The 14,317-nt window shown below is 43.7% G+C and overlaps 1 protein-coding gene across 2 annotated transcripts in view; it reads left to right on the top strand.

Annotated features, from left to right (window-relative positions):
• Positions 1 to 10,397, top strand: part of dhx33 (DEAH (Asp-Glu-Ala-His) box polypeptide 33) — a 69,206-nt gene extending 58,809 nt beyond the window's left edge. For both annotated transcript variants that reach the window (XM_067978229.1, XM_067978228.1), the window contains 2 exons: positions 4,999 to 5,085; positions 6,673 to 10,397. In XM_067978229.1, coding sequence (XP_067834330.1) covers positions 4,999 to 5,085; positions 6,673 to 6,981 — 396 coding nt within the window. In that variant the 3' untranslated portion in view covers positions 6,982 to 10,397. The remainder of the gene's footprint in view (positions 1 to 4,998; positions 5,086 to 6,672) is intronic.
• The last annotated feature ends 3,920 nt before the right edge of the window (positions 10,398 to 14,317 follow it).

The following is a 14,317-nucleotide window of genomic DNA, read 5'->3' as shown; positions in this document are numbered from 1 at the left end:
CATGTGTCTGCCCATTTCACCAGTCTGTCTCTGTCCTCCTGAAGTCTGTTACTATCATCCACATTGTTTACCACATTTCCAAGTTTCGTGTCATCTGCAAACTTAGAAATTATACCAACTATACCCAAGTCTAGCTCATCAACATATATCAAAAAGAGCAGTGGTCCTAATACTGACCCCTGGGGAACACCACTGTGCACCTCCCTCCAGTCTGAAAAACAACCGTTCACCACTACTCTCTGCTTTCTGTCCTTAGCCAATTTTCTATCCATGCTGCCACTGTCCCTTTAATCCCATGGGCTTTAATTTTGCTAACAAGTCTATTATGTGATACTTTATCAAACGCCTTTTGAAAGTCCATATACACAACATCAACCGCACTCCGTTACTTCATCAAAGAACTCAAATCAAGTTAGTCAAACACGATTTTCCTTTAATAAATCTGTGCTGACTTTCATTTATTAGCCCAGACTTTTCCAAGTCTCAATTAATTTTGTCCTGGATTATTGTCTCTAAAAGTTTCCCCACCACTGACGTTAGCCTGACTGGCCTGTAATTGCCAGGTTTATCCCTCTCCCCTTTTTTGAACAGGGGTGTAACATTTGAAATCCTCCAGACCTCCGGCACCATCCCCATATCTAAGGAGGATTGGAAGATTGTGGCCAGAGCCTCCGCAATTTCCACCCTTCCCTCAGTAACCGAGGATGTAGCCCATCCGGACCGGGTGACTTTTCTACTTTGAGTACTGCCAATCTTTTAAGCCCCTCCTCTTTATCTATTTTCATCCTTTCCAATATCACTCCTACCTCCTTCTTTACTGCTACAATGGCAGCATCCTCTTCTCTAGTGAAGACTGATGTGAAGTGTTCATTTAGTGCCTCAGCCATGCCGTCTGCCTCCACAAGATGATCTTTTTTGACCCTAATCGGTCCCACCCTTTCTTTGACTATCCTTTTACTATTTATGTTTATAAAAGACTTTTGGGTTTTATGTCCCTTTTATGTTAGCCGCTAATCTTTGCCCCTCTTATTCCCTTTTTTGATCTCCTCTGTACTTTCTGTATTCAGCCTGATTCTTTACAGTATTATGAACCTTACATTCATCATAAACCTCTTTTTACAGTTTCATTTTAATCTCTATATCTTTAGTAATCCAGGGAGCTCTAGCTTTGGATGCCCTTCCTTTCCCCCTTGTGGTAATGTGTCTACTCTGTACCCAAACCATCTCCTCCTTGAGGGTCTCCCATTGTTCAACCACTGTTTTGCCACCAATTTTTGATTCCAATCCACCTGGGCAAGATCCCTTTTTAACTCACTGAAATTTGCCCTCCTTCAGTTATGTATTTTCACATTTGATTATTCCTTGTCCTTTTCCATAACTATTCTAAATGTAATGATATTATGATCACTGTTCCCCAAATGCTCCCCCACTGAAACATGCTACACTTCATTCCCCAGAACTAGATCCAGCATTGTTTCCTTCTCAGTTGGGCTGGAAACATACTGATCTATGAAAGTTCTCTTGTACACATTTCAGGAATTCCTCCCCCTCTTTGCCCTTTACACTGTTACTATCTCAGTCTATATTGGGTTAATCGAAGTCTCCCATTATCACTACTCTATAGTTCTTGCATTTTTCTGTCACTTGCCTGCAAATTTGCTCCTCTATCTCCTTCCTAGGTAGCCTATAGTATACACCCAGTAGTGTAATATCTCCTCTATTGTTCCTTAATTCTTACCAAATACATTCTGTCTTTGACCCCTCCCTTTCCAGTGCTATAATAGTTTCTTTGATCAATACTGCCACCCCCTCCTTTCTTTCATTCCCTATCTTCCCTGAAAACCTGGTTGCCAGAAACATATTACTACCCAATCCTCCCCTTCTTTGAGCCAGGTCTCTGTTATTGCCACTATATCGTAGTCCCATGTGACGACTTGAGCCTGCAGCTCACCAACCTCATTTACCACGCTGCATGCATTTATACACATGCACTTTAAACTCATCTTAGACTGCCTCGCATCTGCGCCCTGTCTGTCTGCTTCCACCATCTCCCTAGGGAGCCTATTCCATGGATTGACCACCGAAGTAATATTTGCACAGATTAGTTTTGAATTTCCCCCCCTTCAAGCACAGGCTGTGTCCTCTGGTTCTACTGTTCTGGATAAGGTGAAACAGCTTGTCATGGTCGACATTATCTGGTCCCTTTAGAATCCTGAAAGTAGCAATCAGATCACCTCTCAACCTTCTCTCTTCCAGTGAGAACATGCCCAATTTACATAATCATAAGAGATAGGATTAAGCCATTTGGCCCTTCGAGCCTGCTCCACCATTCAATGAGATCATGGCTGATCTGATTCTGGCCTCAACTCCACTTTCCCGCATGTTTCCCATAACCTTTGACTCCCTTGCTGATCAAAAATTTGTCTAACTCAACCTTGAATATATTCAATGACTCAGCCTCTTTGGGTAGGCAAAAAATTCCAAAGGTTCACAACCCTCTGAGGGAAGAAATTTCTTCTCATCTGTCTTAAATGGGTGACCCCTTATTCTGAGACTATGCCCCTAGTTCCAGATTCCCCTATGAGGGGAAACATCATCTCAGCATTTACCCTATCAAGTCCCCTCATAATCTTATATGTTTCAATAAGATCTCCTCTCATTCTTCTAAACTCCAGTGAGTATAGGCCCAACCTGCTCAATCTTTCCTCGTAAGAAAACCCTTCCATACCCGGAATCAACCCAGTGAACCTTCTCTGAACCATCTCCAATGCAAGTATATCCTTCCTTAAATAAGGTGACCAAAACTGTACACAGTACTCCAGGTGTGGTCTTACCAGCACCCTGTACAGTTGTAGCAAGACTTCCCTGCTTTTACACTCCATCCCCCTAGAAATAAAGACCAATATTCCATTTTCCTTCTCAATTACCTGCTGCACCTGTATGCTAACTCTTTGTGTTTCGCGTAAGCGGACACCCAAATCCCTCTGTACCGCAGCATTCTGTAGTCTTTCTCCATTTATATAATATTTTGTTTTTTTATTCTTCCTACCAAAGTGGATGACTTCACATTTTCCCACATTATACTCCATCTGCCAAATTTTTGCCCACTCACTTAACCTATCTATATCCCTCTGCAGACACTTTGTGTCCTCCTCACAACTTGCTTTTCCAGCAAATTTGGCCACAGTACATTCACTTCCTTCATCCAAGTCATTGATATAGATTGTAAATAATTAAAGCTCCAGCACTGAGCCCTGTGGCACCCCACTAGTTACAGATTGCCATCCTGAGAATGACCCTTTTATCCCGACTCTCTCTCGCTCCTCATAATCCAATCCCTCTGTCCCCTCAATGGCCTGGTTGCTCTCTTCTGTAGCCTTTCATCAGCTGCAATATCCTCTTTGTGCTGTGGTGACCAGGACTCTACTCTGTTTTCTAAGTGCAGTTGCATCATTGATTTATAAAGTGACAGGCTTGCCTCACTCTTTTGGCTCAATATTGACCATTTAACACATCCTAACATCTGATTTGCATTACTCACTGCCACTGAGCATTGTTGCGATAGCTTCAATTTATTGTCAGTCAGGACCTCCAGATACCTCTCATTTTCCATACACACTATTGGATAAACACATGAGGGAGAAAGGAATAGAAGGAGATGCTGATAGGGTGAGATGAAGTAGGGTGGGAGGAGGCTCGTGTGGAGCATAAACACCGGCATAGACCAGTTGGGCCGAATGGCCTGTTTCTGTGCTGTACATTCTATGTAATATTTTCTTTCCATTTCGGTAATAATCCCTTCCTGTACTTTTGTCCCCTTGTGAAGTACTTTGCATTTCTCTACACTGAATTTCATCTGCCACCTGTCAGTCCAATTCCCAAGTATATTCCAATCCTCCCGTTCAGCTCTGGAGTTCACCACCTTCATTTGCTTTCTATCATCTCCAAATTTAGCCACTCTGACTCCCAGCCCCAGATCATTTATAAAGATATTAAACAAAAGAGGTCCCAAAACAGACCCCTGTGGGACCCGACTGGTACAATTCTCCCGGCTGGTGACAATCCCTGTATCTCCAGCCCCGGGTTCTATCAGTCAATAAATTGCGTATCCGTTGTAAAATATTTCCACTGATTCCCACTTTCTTTATTTTCAGTACCAGCCTTTCCAGAGGAACTGTATCAAACACCTTACTGAAATCCAAGTAAACCACTTCCACTGCCGTACCCCATCAAGCTCCCTTTGTTCCACCCTCAGAGAAAACCAATCATTTAGATTGGCAAGAACCCATATTGACTATCTGTTATGATTTTATTTCTATCCAGATGCTCCCTGATCTTATCATTAATAAGGGTTTCCATAACTTTACCCACAGTGTACATTAAACTCACTGGTCTGTAGTTTCCTGGGTCAGTTTTGCTACCATTTTTAAAAATAGGAGCAACATCTGCCTTTCTCCAGTCCCCAGGCACCTCTCCAATATTCAGTGATTTCTGGAAGATTTGTGCCAGAGTTCCTGTAATTTCCTCCCTTAGTTCCTTAAGAATCCTTGAATGTACCTTTTCTGGCCCGAGATTTATTCACCTTCAGTTCACATAGCTGTTCAGTAATGTGAATAGTGTCACAAGTTATCTCTGCAACACTCTCTGGTTCCCTTTCCAGATCGAATAAGTTACTGTCTCCTCCTTGGTAAAACCTGAGGCAAAAAATTATTTAGCACATTTGCAGCCTGTGTAACATCAATTGTCAATCCCTCTCCCGATTCATATCCTGTTTAATATTTATAGTCTAGACTGTAACATGATTGGAAGAACTTGTCATGTGAGAAAATAGGTTTGAGTTTCCTAATTAATGTCAGTGATCAATATATGTGACTGTTTGATGCTAACGGCCTAAAGCATCAGGTTTTAAATATTGGTGTTAGGTTACAATAGTGCCCAACACATTCCAAATATTTCTATAATGTTGCATGTTTGTTTTGTCCAATGTCTGCTCCTCAGGAATGGTGCAGAGAGAACTTTGTGAATAGCCGAAACATGACGATGGTGGCAGAAGTTAGACGTCAGCTGCGGGACCTCTGCGCAAAGGTAAAGGTGTATTTCTCACGAAGCCATGTATTTCCAGTGGTGGACGGGTGAATTGACCCCGGGTTTCTGTCAGTGCCAGTTTTCTCTTGGGCACAAGGAAGCTGAAAGCAGCTGGCCAGCGTGATTCTTCCCCACAGAGAGTGGGAGTGCTTGGTCACTGCTGGGCACCTCATCGGACACAGCATGACTGAAGTAATTGGTAGAATGAGCGTGTAAATGGCAAATTAATTTCAATATAGATAAGTGTGAGGTGGCATTTTGGTAGGAAGAATAAGGAGGCCACACACTGCTTGGAAAATAATAGTCTAGATGGGGTAGAGGAGCAGAGGGATCTGGGGGTACAGGTACAGAAATCACTAAAAGTAGCGACGCAGGTTAATAAGACCATGAATACCAATGCTTTGTTTGGTTTCTTTATTTCTCGAGGAATGGAATTGAAAAGCAGGGAAGGTATGTTAATCTTGAATAGAACCTTGGTTAGACTTGGAGTACTGTGTATAGTTCTGGTCTGCATACTGTAAAAGGATATAGAGGCACTGGAGAAGGTGCAAAAAAAAATTACTAGGATGATACCAGAACTGAGAGGTTCTACCTATCAGGAAAGATTGAACAGGCTGGGGCTCTTTTCTCTAGAAAAGAGAAGACTGAGGGGTGACCTGATAGAGGTCTTTAAGATTATGAAAGGGTTTGATAGGGTAGACGTAGAGAAGATGTTTCCAGTTGTTGGGGAGATAAAAACTAGAGGTCATAAATATAAGATAGTCACTAATAAATCCAGTGAGGAATTCAGGAGAAACTTCTTCACCCAGAGAGTGGTTAGAATGTGGAACTCACTCCCACAAGGAGTAGTTGAGGCGACTAGTACAGATGTATTTAAGGGGAAGCTGGATAAACACATGAGGGAGAAAGGAATAGAAGGATATGTTGATAGGGTGAGATGAATTAGGGTGGGAGGAGGCTTGTGTGGAGCATAAGTACAGACCTGTTGGGCCAAATGGCCTGTTTCTGTGCTGTCGATTCTATGATTCTGATACTGAGCACTTGCCTAGTTTTGCCACTGTTTTCATGTTGTTAAAACAAATGATTTTAAAAATGGTTTGTTTTGGCCATCTTTCCTAGGGCCATCTGAAGAGCCTGTGAGATATCTTAAATCACAGGAAATCCTCAGCTACTGTCCCAGTTACTCTGTTTTCCTGAAGGGAATGACTCATTCTTGGGAGTGATTCCCTATGTGCACGTCATTCCAGGCAGCCATTCTTCAGGAGTGAGCTCAGTAAATGTTGGCAGGTTATTCAAGCAAAGAGGGCATCACATTCTGCTCTCGCCTGACATTCCAGCAGTATCCACTGGACAGTGATCAGGACCAGGTAGCCTGCTTGTTTTCTTTGCTGCCCAGCGCTGCTGCAAGTCAATTGTCACAGTCCTACTTCCATCAAGCTGAGAGCTGGTAACCCAGTGCAAACCGGGCTGTTCCTGGCCTTTTTGACTAGTTACTGCACTGCACAGCGGAGCTGTTTAACTTCGATTCAGAATTCAGATTAAAAGTACATTTTGTGGTGGTGTGATTTGAATTTGTTTTTATTTTAGTTCGGAGTTCGTTTGGAGTCTTCTCGTTCGGACACGGGCAATATCCGGCGGTGCTTAGCGTACACTTTGTTTCTGAACGCTGCCGAGCTGCAGCCGGATGGGAGCTATGCGACCCTGGACTCTCGGCAGCCTGTGGCTATCCATCCCTCCTCAGTCCTCTTCCACTGCAAACCTTCCTACGTCTTGTACAATGAGCTACTCCACACCTCCAAGTGTTACATGCGGGACTTGTGTGTGGTGGATGCTGAGTGGCTTTATGAGGCAGCCCCGGAATACTTTGGCAGAAAGTTGAAAGGAATAAAAAGCTAATGCATCTGAGATGGCCCCAAGTGCAGTGACTGCTTCGAACATATCTGTTGTAGAGATGAACAGCGTGGGTTTTTAGAAGACAAATAACCACCAGATTTTGTGCTGAGCAATCTGCCTTTTTAATAAGTTTATTCCTTGCAAAATGGTGCATATATGAACCAATACAATATAATGCATCAATGGGATTTTCTGATACAGATTTCTAGTAGTAGATAACAGCCACACATAACTGAAATAGCATCAGTAGAGGCAGTGCATTGACCAGGGACACTAACTGACCATTTGTGCACTGAATGTTGCTACAGCCAGTTACTCCACTGTGGAGCCATGGAACGGAGCCTTGGCATCAGAACCACTTTTAAGGATCAGCTAGAAGGGATATAACCAGCTTTAGATTTGTGTGCGAGCCTGTGTGTGCGCGTGCGTGCGAGCCTGTGTGTGCGCGCGTGCGTGCGAGCCTGTGTGTGCGCGCGTGCGTGCGAGCCTGTGTGTGTGTGTGTGCGCGCGTGCGTGCGAGCCTGTGTGTGCGCGCGTGCGTGCGAGCCTGTGTGTGTGCGCGCGTGCGTGCGAGCCTGTGTGTGTGTGCGCGTGCGTGCGAGCCTGTGTGTGTGCGCGTGCGTGCGAGCCTGTGTGTGCGCGCGTGCGTGCGAGCCTGTGTGTGCGCGCGTGCGTGCGAGCCTGTGTGTGCGCGCGTGCGTGCGAGCCTGTGTGTGCGCGCGTGCGTGCGAGCCTGTGTGTGCGCGCGTGCGTGCGAGCCTGTGTGTGCGCGCGTGCGTGCGAGCCTGTGTGTGCGCGCGTGCGTGCGAGCCTGTGTGTGCGCGCGTGCGTGCGAGCCTGTGTGTGCGCGCGTGCGTGCGAGCCTGTGTGTGCGCGCGTGCGTGCGAGCCTGTGTGTGCGCGCGTGCGTGCGAGCCTGTGTGTGCGCGCGTGCGTGCGAGCCTGTGTGTGCGCGCGTGCGTGCGAGCCTGTGTGTGCGCGCGTGCGTGCGAGCCTGTGTGTGCGCGCGTGCGTGCGAGCCTGGTCAGGTAACCTGCTGGCTCCCAGGGTCAAGGGTCACACATGGACAGTGGCCATTTGGGTGACAATTGTAAACAATTTTACAACACCAAGTTATAGTCCAATGATTTTTATTTGAAATCTACAAGCTTTCGGAGGCTTCCTCCTTCCTCTAGATTTTTTAAGGAGCCACGCACATCACCAGTTTATTCTCTAGTTTCTAGTCCATCAGTGATTCAGGCAAGATTTCTCATGGGGGATTTTATTAAGTTCTTAAAAAGATAAATTCTCTGGTGCACCATGTTAAACTCAGTTTTTAAAAGAACATGTTTGTTTCCTTTTACTACCATTGTTCTCCGTGTGAAGGTTTTGATTCTTTTGCCATTCGCTGAAGTGCCTCTTCATGTATGAGCCTGTGAACTGCTTGGGGAATTGCAGCAAACTCGATCCTGTGCTCAGGTGGTTTCTGTGGAGCATATGGTCAGTGCAGGTCAGCGAGAGTGGTGTTGATGGAGTGCGAACCTTAACTGAGCTTTTTTCCTAGTTTGCAAAGAGTTAACTGTCACAACAAAAATCTCTAAAATGTGATATTTTCTGACCTCACTGTCTGCTTTTCACAGCGCATTCTTCATCTAGCAGACTTCACAGCAGGACTGGTACTGTCCAGGGTCCTAGAATTGCAGCATTTTTAAAATTCATGGGATGTGGGCATCACTGGTGAGGCCAGCATTTATTGCCCATCCCTAATTGCCCTTGAGAAGGTGGTGGTGAGCCGCCTTCTTGAACCGCTGCAGTCCCTGTGGTGAAGGTTCTCCCACAGTGCTGTTAGGAAGGGAGTTCCAGGATTTTGACCCAGCGACAATGATATATTTCCAAGTCGGGATGGTGTGTGTCTTGGAGGGGAACATGCAGGTGGTGTTGTTCCCATGTGCCTGCAGCCCTTGGCCTTCTAGGTGGTAGGGGTGGTGGGTTTGGGAGGTGTGGTAAAAACTCCTTTCTCTAAATGCCAGTTGATGGAACTCTCCTGTGTGCTAAACTGCAAGCCTCTTGTCTTCATCTCTTGTACATTTACACTCCTGTGGACTCAAACTCTTGATTATCCACACACACTTTTTTTAATGTATTCCAGTTTTTAGCATATAAATGAGTTTTTGTTGCACTTTGAGCTGCACTGGTCTTTGTACTCCCAATAGTCTCCTGTGCTGTCATTTCTACCATTTCTGCCCAGTCGATGGGTTTTCTGTACAGGTTCCCAAAACTACTTTGTCTCTTTTAGGGTCACATTTTCACATCAGCTTCTGATAGCTGCCCTTGGATTTCTGACCATTAAGACCAATTGAGAAACTGTGAAGTTCAGATTAGAGAATTCAGATACGACTATCTGAATTGTGCAGAAGTGAATTTTTACAGTAGCACACGCAACATACACCGAGAAATCCCTGTTGTAATACTGCCGCTAATGGCTCATTGGGCAGTGGGTTCTCAAACATTTGTCAACATGATTCCTGCTTTATCGCAGGTAAGAAAAACGGGTTGGAGCAAACACTTGGCTACAAATGGACCAAGAAGCTTCATTATGTAATGGTTGTACCTTGAAGTGCCTTTGTTTAGTGCAAAACTTCTGATAAAGTTTAACCTGTTTGGATACAAATGTTAAATATTCTTTATATGCCGTTAGTATGCTATTTTTGTACAATCTGTAAGTTTTATTATTCCTGAATGTATGCTCTTGCACTTACCAACAAAGTATGTTGGTGCATGAGGCCACTTCCCTATGTCCAAATCTAAAGGCTGAATTACAATTATTATATTCTATTAGAGTTTTTAAATCTTTTCATAACTGAGATTTCTATAATTGTAAAACACAACATCAGTTTGCAGGGCACAATGTAAGTACCACAGAACTGAATTTTGTAAAACCTCTAAGTTCTGTAGGTTTATTAGGATTCAACTTGACTTTGTTCTTTTCTTTGTAACTATCACTAAGTGAGTTGAACGTATCTGGGATTTATCAGGCCACTCATCGTCATTGCTAGTAGCATTTGAAGTTGTTCAAATATTTCTTTCCATTATGTGTCTTCAGTACGTGAGCTATAAATCCAGAGTCTTTTGCCCAAGGTTTTTCTTTTCTGTAATTAACTGAAAAAGTGGTCTTCAAGTGAGGAATATGATTGTACAGACAGGAGAAATGCCAATACTATGTTTGCCTCAGTGGCTGTACTCTTGGACGAGAGGCACTCCACTACAAATCCTGTGCAATTAATCCAGATGGAAATATTTCGGATTTTCATGAGTGTCAACTTTTGTAAACTTATGCTGTGCAATCTTGATGATTTTATTTTTGTAAATCTGTTCTCTGAAAGCTGTAAATATTGGAACATGTGGCCTGAGAGGAATAAATTTTTGTCTAAGTTTGTGGGATTATTTGGGATCTTTGTTTGAAGTCCATGCAAAGTATAATTGAAATTCAGAATTAAAACTGTTTCATAGCAATAGTGCTACATTGGGCCTGAGTGCTCCTGGACTAGGAAGGGGAAGGATCAGCCTGATTGCTACCCAACGACTCCTGGAAAATGTGTGTGTGGCTATTTAGAGAGGACCCTGGTCATAATCACAGTTTAGGTTCACACGTGAAGAATGGTGATTTGGGAAGGTGCTAGAGAGCGTCTGGTACCTGTGGAACTGCACCTCTGAGTCCAAGCCTTCAGATGAGAACATTGGGAGAAGAAATTAATTTACCTATCTAGAAATTAAATCCCTGGAGAATATGGACATTGAACATATAAAACCATTATTATGCAGCTTTTAATGGGTATTTTGTTGTAGTTGATTGTGAAAGTATTGTAATGCCATTTTCAGTTGGACGTGGAATGAACACATCTGTGTCACTGATCTACAAACTCAGTTAAGTAAAGTTGGGTTGGTTAAACCAAAAAAGTTAACCATCAGCCTGGCTGAGGTTTAAATACAACTGAGTGGCTTGCTAGGCCACTTCAGAGTCGACCACATTAGTGTGGGACTGGAGTCACAAATAAGGCAGGCTGATTCCGGCATTTTATTTCCAGATATAAAAAAAAACTAAATTCAAATTCTCAAACTGCAATGGTTGGATTTGAACTCACGTTCTCTGAATTACTGGTCCAGTAACAACCACTACACTAGTGTGTGATTCAGTGCAATATTGTATTGTTATTCGATTAACTTTGTTTCATTCCATTAATTTCATTAACTCCATTGACTTGATATGATTTGTTTCATTCCTCCATTGATTTGATATCCATTTCATTCATTAATTCAAATCAATCATTTGATTCATTTTGTTTGTTTTATTTCATCATTGTTTTCATTTCATTCCATTCATTTGTTTCCTTTATTCACTGAATTTATTTTTGTTGATGTGATTCATTTGATTTCATTTATTTGATTCACTTCCTGTTATTTTCTTTTCATTTTATTGATTTAATGATCCATTTCATTCATTAGCTTCATTGCATTTATTTTATTTCAATGTTATTTTGAGGAGGAGGTAGTAGTGATATTGGATAGGATAAAAATAGATAAAGAGGAGGTACTGAGAAGATTGGCAGTACTCAAAGCAGAAAAGTCACCCGGTCCGGATGGGATGCATCCTCGGTTACTGAGGGAAGTAAAGGTGGAAATTGCGGAGGCTCTGACCACAATCTTCCAATCCTCCTCAGATATGGAGATGGTGCCGGAGGTCTGGAGGATTACAAATGTTACACCCTGTTCAAAAAAGGGGAGAGGGATAAACCCGGCAATTACAGGCCAGTCAGGCTAATGTCGGTGGTGGGGAAACTTTTAGAGACAATAATCCGGGACAAAATAAACTGGCACTTAGAAAAGTCTGGGCTAATAAATGAAAGTCAGCACTGATTTATTAAAGGAAAATCATGTTTGACTAACTTAAGTAATGGAGGGTTGATGAGGGTAGTGCAGTTGATGTATACATGGATTTTCAAAAGGCATTTGATAAAGTACCGCATAATAGTCTTGTTAGTGAAATTAAAGCCCATGGGATTAAAGGGACAGTAGCAGCATGGATAGAAAATTGGCTAAAGGACAGAAAGCAGAGAGTAGTGGTGAACGGTTGTTTTACAGTTGGGAGGTGGTGTCGAAGAAGCCTTGGTGAGTTGCTGCAGTGCATCTTGTGGATGGTACACACTGCAGCCACAGTGCGCCGGTGGTGAAAGGAGTGAATGTTTAAGGTGGTCGATGGGCTGCCGATTGAGCGGACTGCTTTGTCCTGGATGGTGTAGAGCTTCTTCAATGTCATTGCAACTACACCAATCCAGGCAAGTGGAGAGTATTCCATCACACTCCTGACTTGTGCCTTATAGGTGGTGGAGAGGCTTTGGGGAGTCAGGAGGTGAAACACTCGCCACAGAATACCCAGGCTCTGACCGCTAGTGGCCACAGCGGTCAGAGTGGCTGGTCCAGTTGAGCATCTGGTCAATGGTGACCCTCTGGATGTTGTTAGTGGGGGATTCGGCGATGGTAATGCAGGTGAATATTATTGACTGGAACTTGTATGGTGTGAATGTTACTTGCCACTTAGTCCCTGAATGTTGTCCAGGTCTTGCTGCATACGGGCACGGACTGTTTCATTATCTGAGGAATTGTGAATGGGGCTGAACATTGTGTAGTCACCAGCGAACAGCCCCACTCCTGTCCTAATGATGAAGCAGCTGCCCTGAGGAACTCCTTCTATTTCATTCCATATTCCTTCATTCATTCTCTTCCAAGTCATCACTCATTCCATCTTACATTCTACTGTTCCAGTTCATTCAATGCCATCATTCATTCCATCCCTTTATTCTATCCTAATACATTAATCATTCCATTGGGAATCCAACTTAGAAGTGTTAGCAGGTCAGTCAGCCACCACGTTTTCATAGTAGAAGCCCAGCAATCCATCACTGGATTGTTTCCCAACCACAAAAAATACCTACTAACAAGGAGCAGCGGCAGCCAGAAAAAGCTAATTATTTAAGTAATTATTCATCTAATTTCCTATCGAATAGCTTCAGGAGAAAGGACAGAACGAGAATTTCAAAACATAGTAAGTAAACATATTGGCCTGGAATTTGCTCTGAGCGCCAAACAGCGTCCTCTGCCGGGGATCGGTGCGCTGGGTGAAAGTGCAGCGTCCTCTGCCGGGGATCGGTGCGCTGGGTGAAAGTGCAGCGTCCTCTGCCGGGGATCGGTGCGCTGGGTGAAAGTGCAGCGTCCTCTGCCGGGGATCGGTGCGCTGGGTGAAAGTGCAGCGTCCTCTGCCGGGGATCGGTGCGCTGGGTGAAAGTGCAGCGTCCTCTGCCGGGGATCGGTGCGCTGGGTGAAAGTGCAGCGTCCTCTGCCGGGGATCGGTGCGCTGGGTGAATGGGGAAAGGATCACTCTTTCCCCTCAACCAATCAGATTGAAGCATCTTTGACAAGCCACGCAGAGTCAGAAACAGGAAGTGAAAGCTACAACAGTAAATTCAATGTAAAATCGATTAGAAAAAGCAAAATAAAGAGAGGGTAAGAAATAATTAATTAAAAGACAGAGATAAAAGAGACAAAGAAAATAATTGTTTTTAAATGTCCAACAACAATTAAAATCGGAAAGAATGAGACTCTACATTTTTTAAAGTTAATTTTCAGTGCCAGAGAGGTTGTTTGGCGGTCATTAAGACTTATCACACCATTAAAAGTTAGCTTAGACCTAAAAAACTGAGCGTCCCTTTTTCTTTCTAGATTAGTTTGTTTCCAGCTGGGCAGTGCAGCAACCTCACGCTGGTCCATTCATTTCACCAGGGAGCTGTCCCTCCCGCACAGCTTTCAAACCAGCAGGGAATCAGGTACAGCAACTTCCACATTTGTGGGTTTGCCTGCGCCTGCACACTCGCTGCAAGTTGCTCTTCCATTTGCCCTTAAATAACGGTGAGCTTGTTTGTTTCTCTGTCAATTTTGGAGCAAATTCTGGGCCAATAAAATGGAGTGAGTAAATACAAACCATTCGATAAACAATTTTAAAAAAGGATTTCAATTGGTGTAAATGTGTAGAGAGAGGTTTGTCAGGATAGAGTTGGGTGATGTGTGTGAAATACCTGGGCTCGGGTGCTGGGCGGGTGGATCACCTGTATGATGTGTAAGAAGATTGCACTCCTCCAGCAGAAATTTGCACAGGTTGAGGGTGGACTGGACACACTCCGTAACACTCGGGAAGGAGAGAGACCATAAGAGATAGGAGTAGGGAATAGGCCATTTGGCCCTTTAGAGCCTGTTCCGCCATTTAATAAGATTTAATGAGAGTTTTCTGGAGCAGATGTTCCAGACAGTGG

This window comes from Heptranchias perlo, unplaced genomic scaffold (genome assembly GCF_035084215.1).
Source record: "Heptranchias perlo isolate sHepPer1 unplaced genomic scaffold, sHepPer1.hap1 HAP1_SCAFFOLD_251, whole genome shotgun sequence".
Lineage (NCBI taxonomy): Eukaryota > Metazoa > Chordata > Chondrichthyes > Hexanchiformes > Hexanchidae > Heptranchias > Heptranchias perlo.
This window is presented reverse-complemented; position numbering and strand designations above follow the sequence as displayed.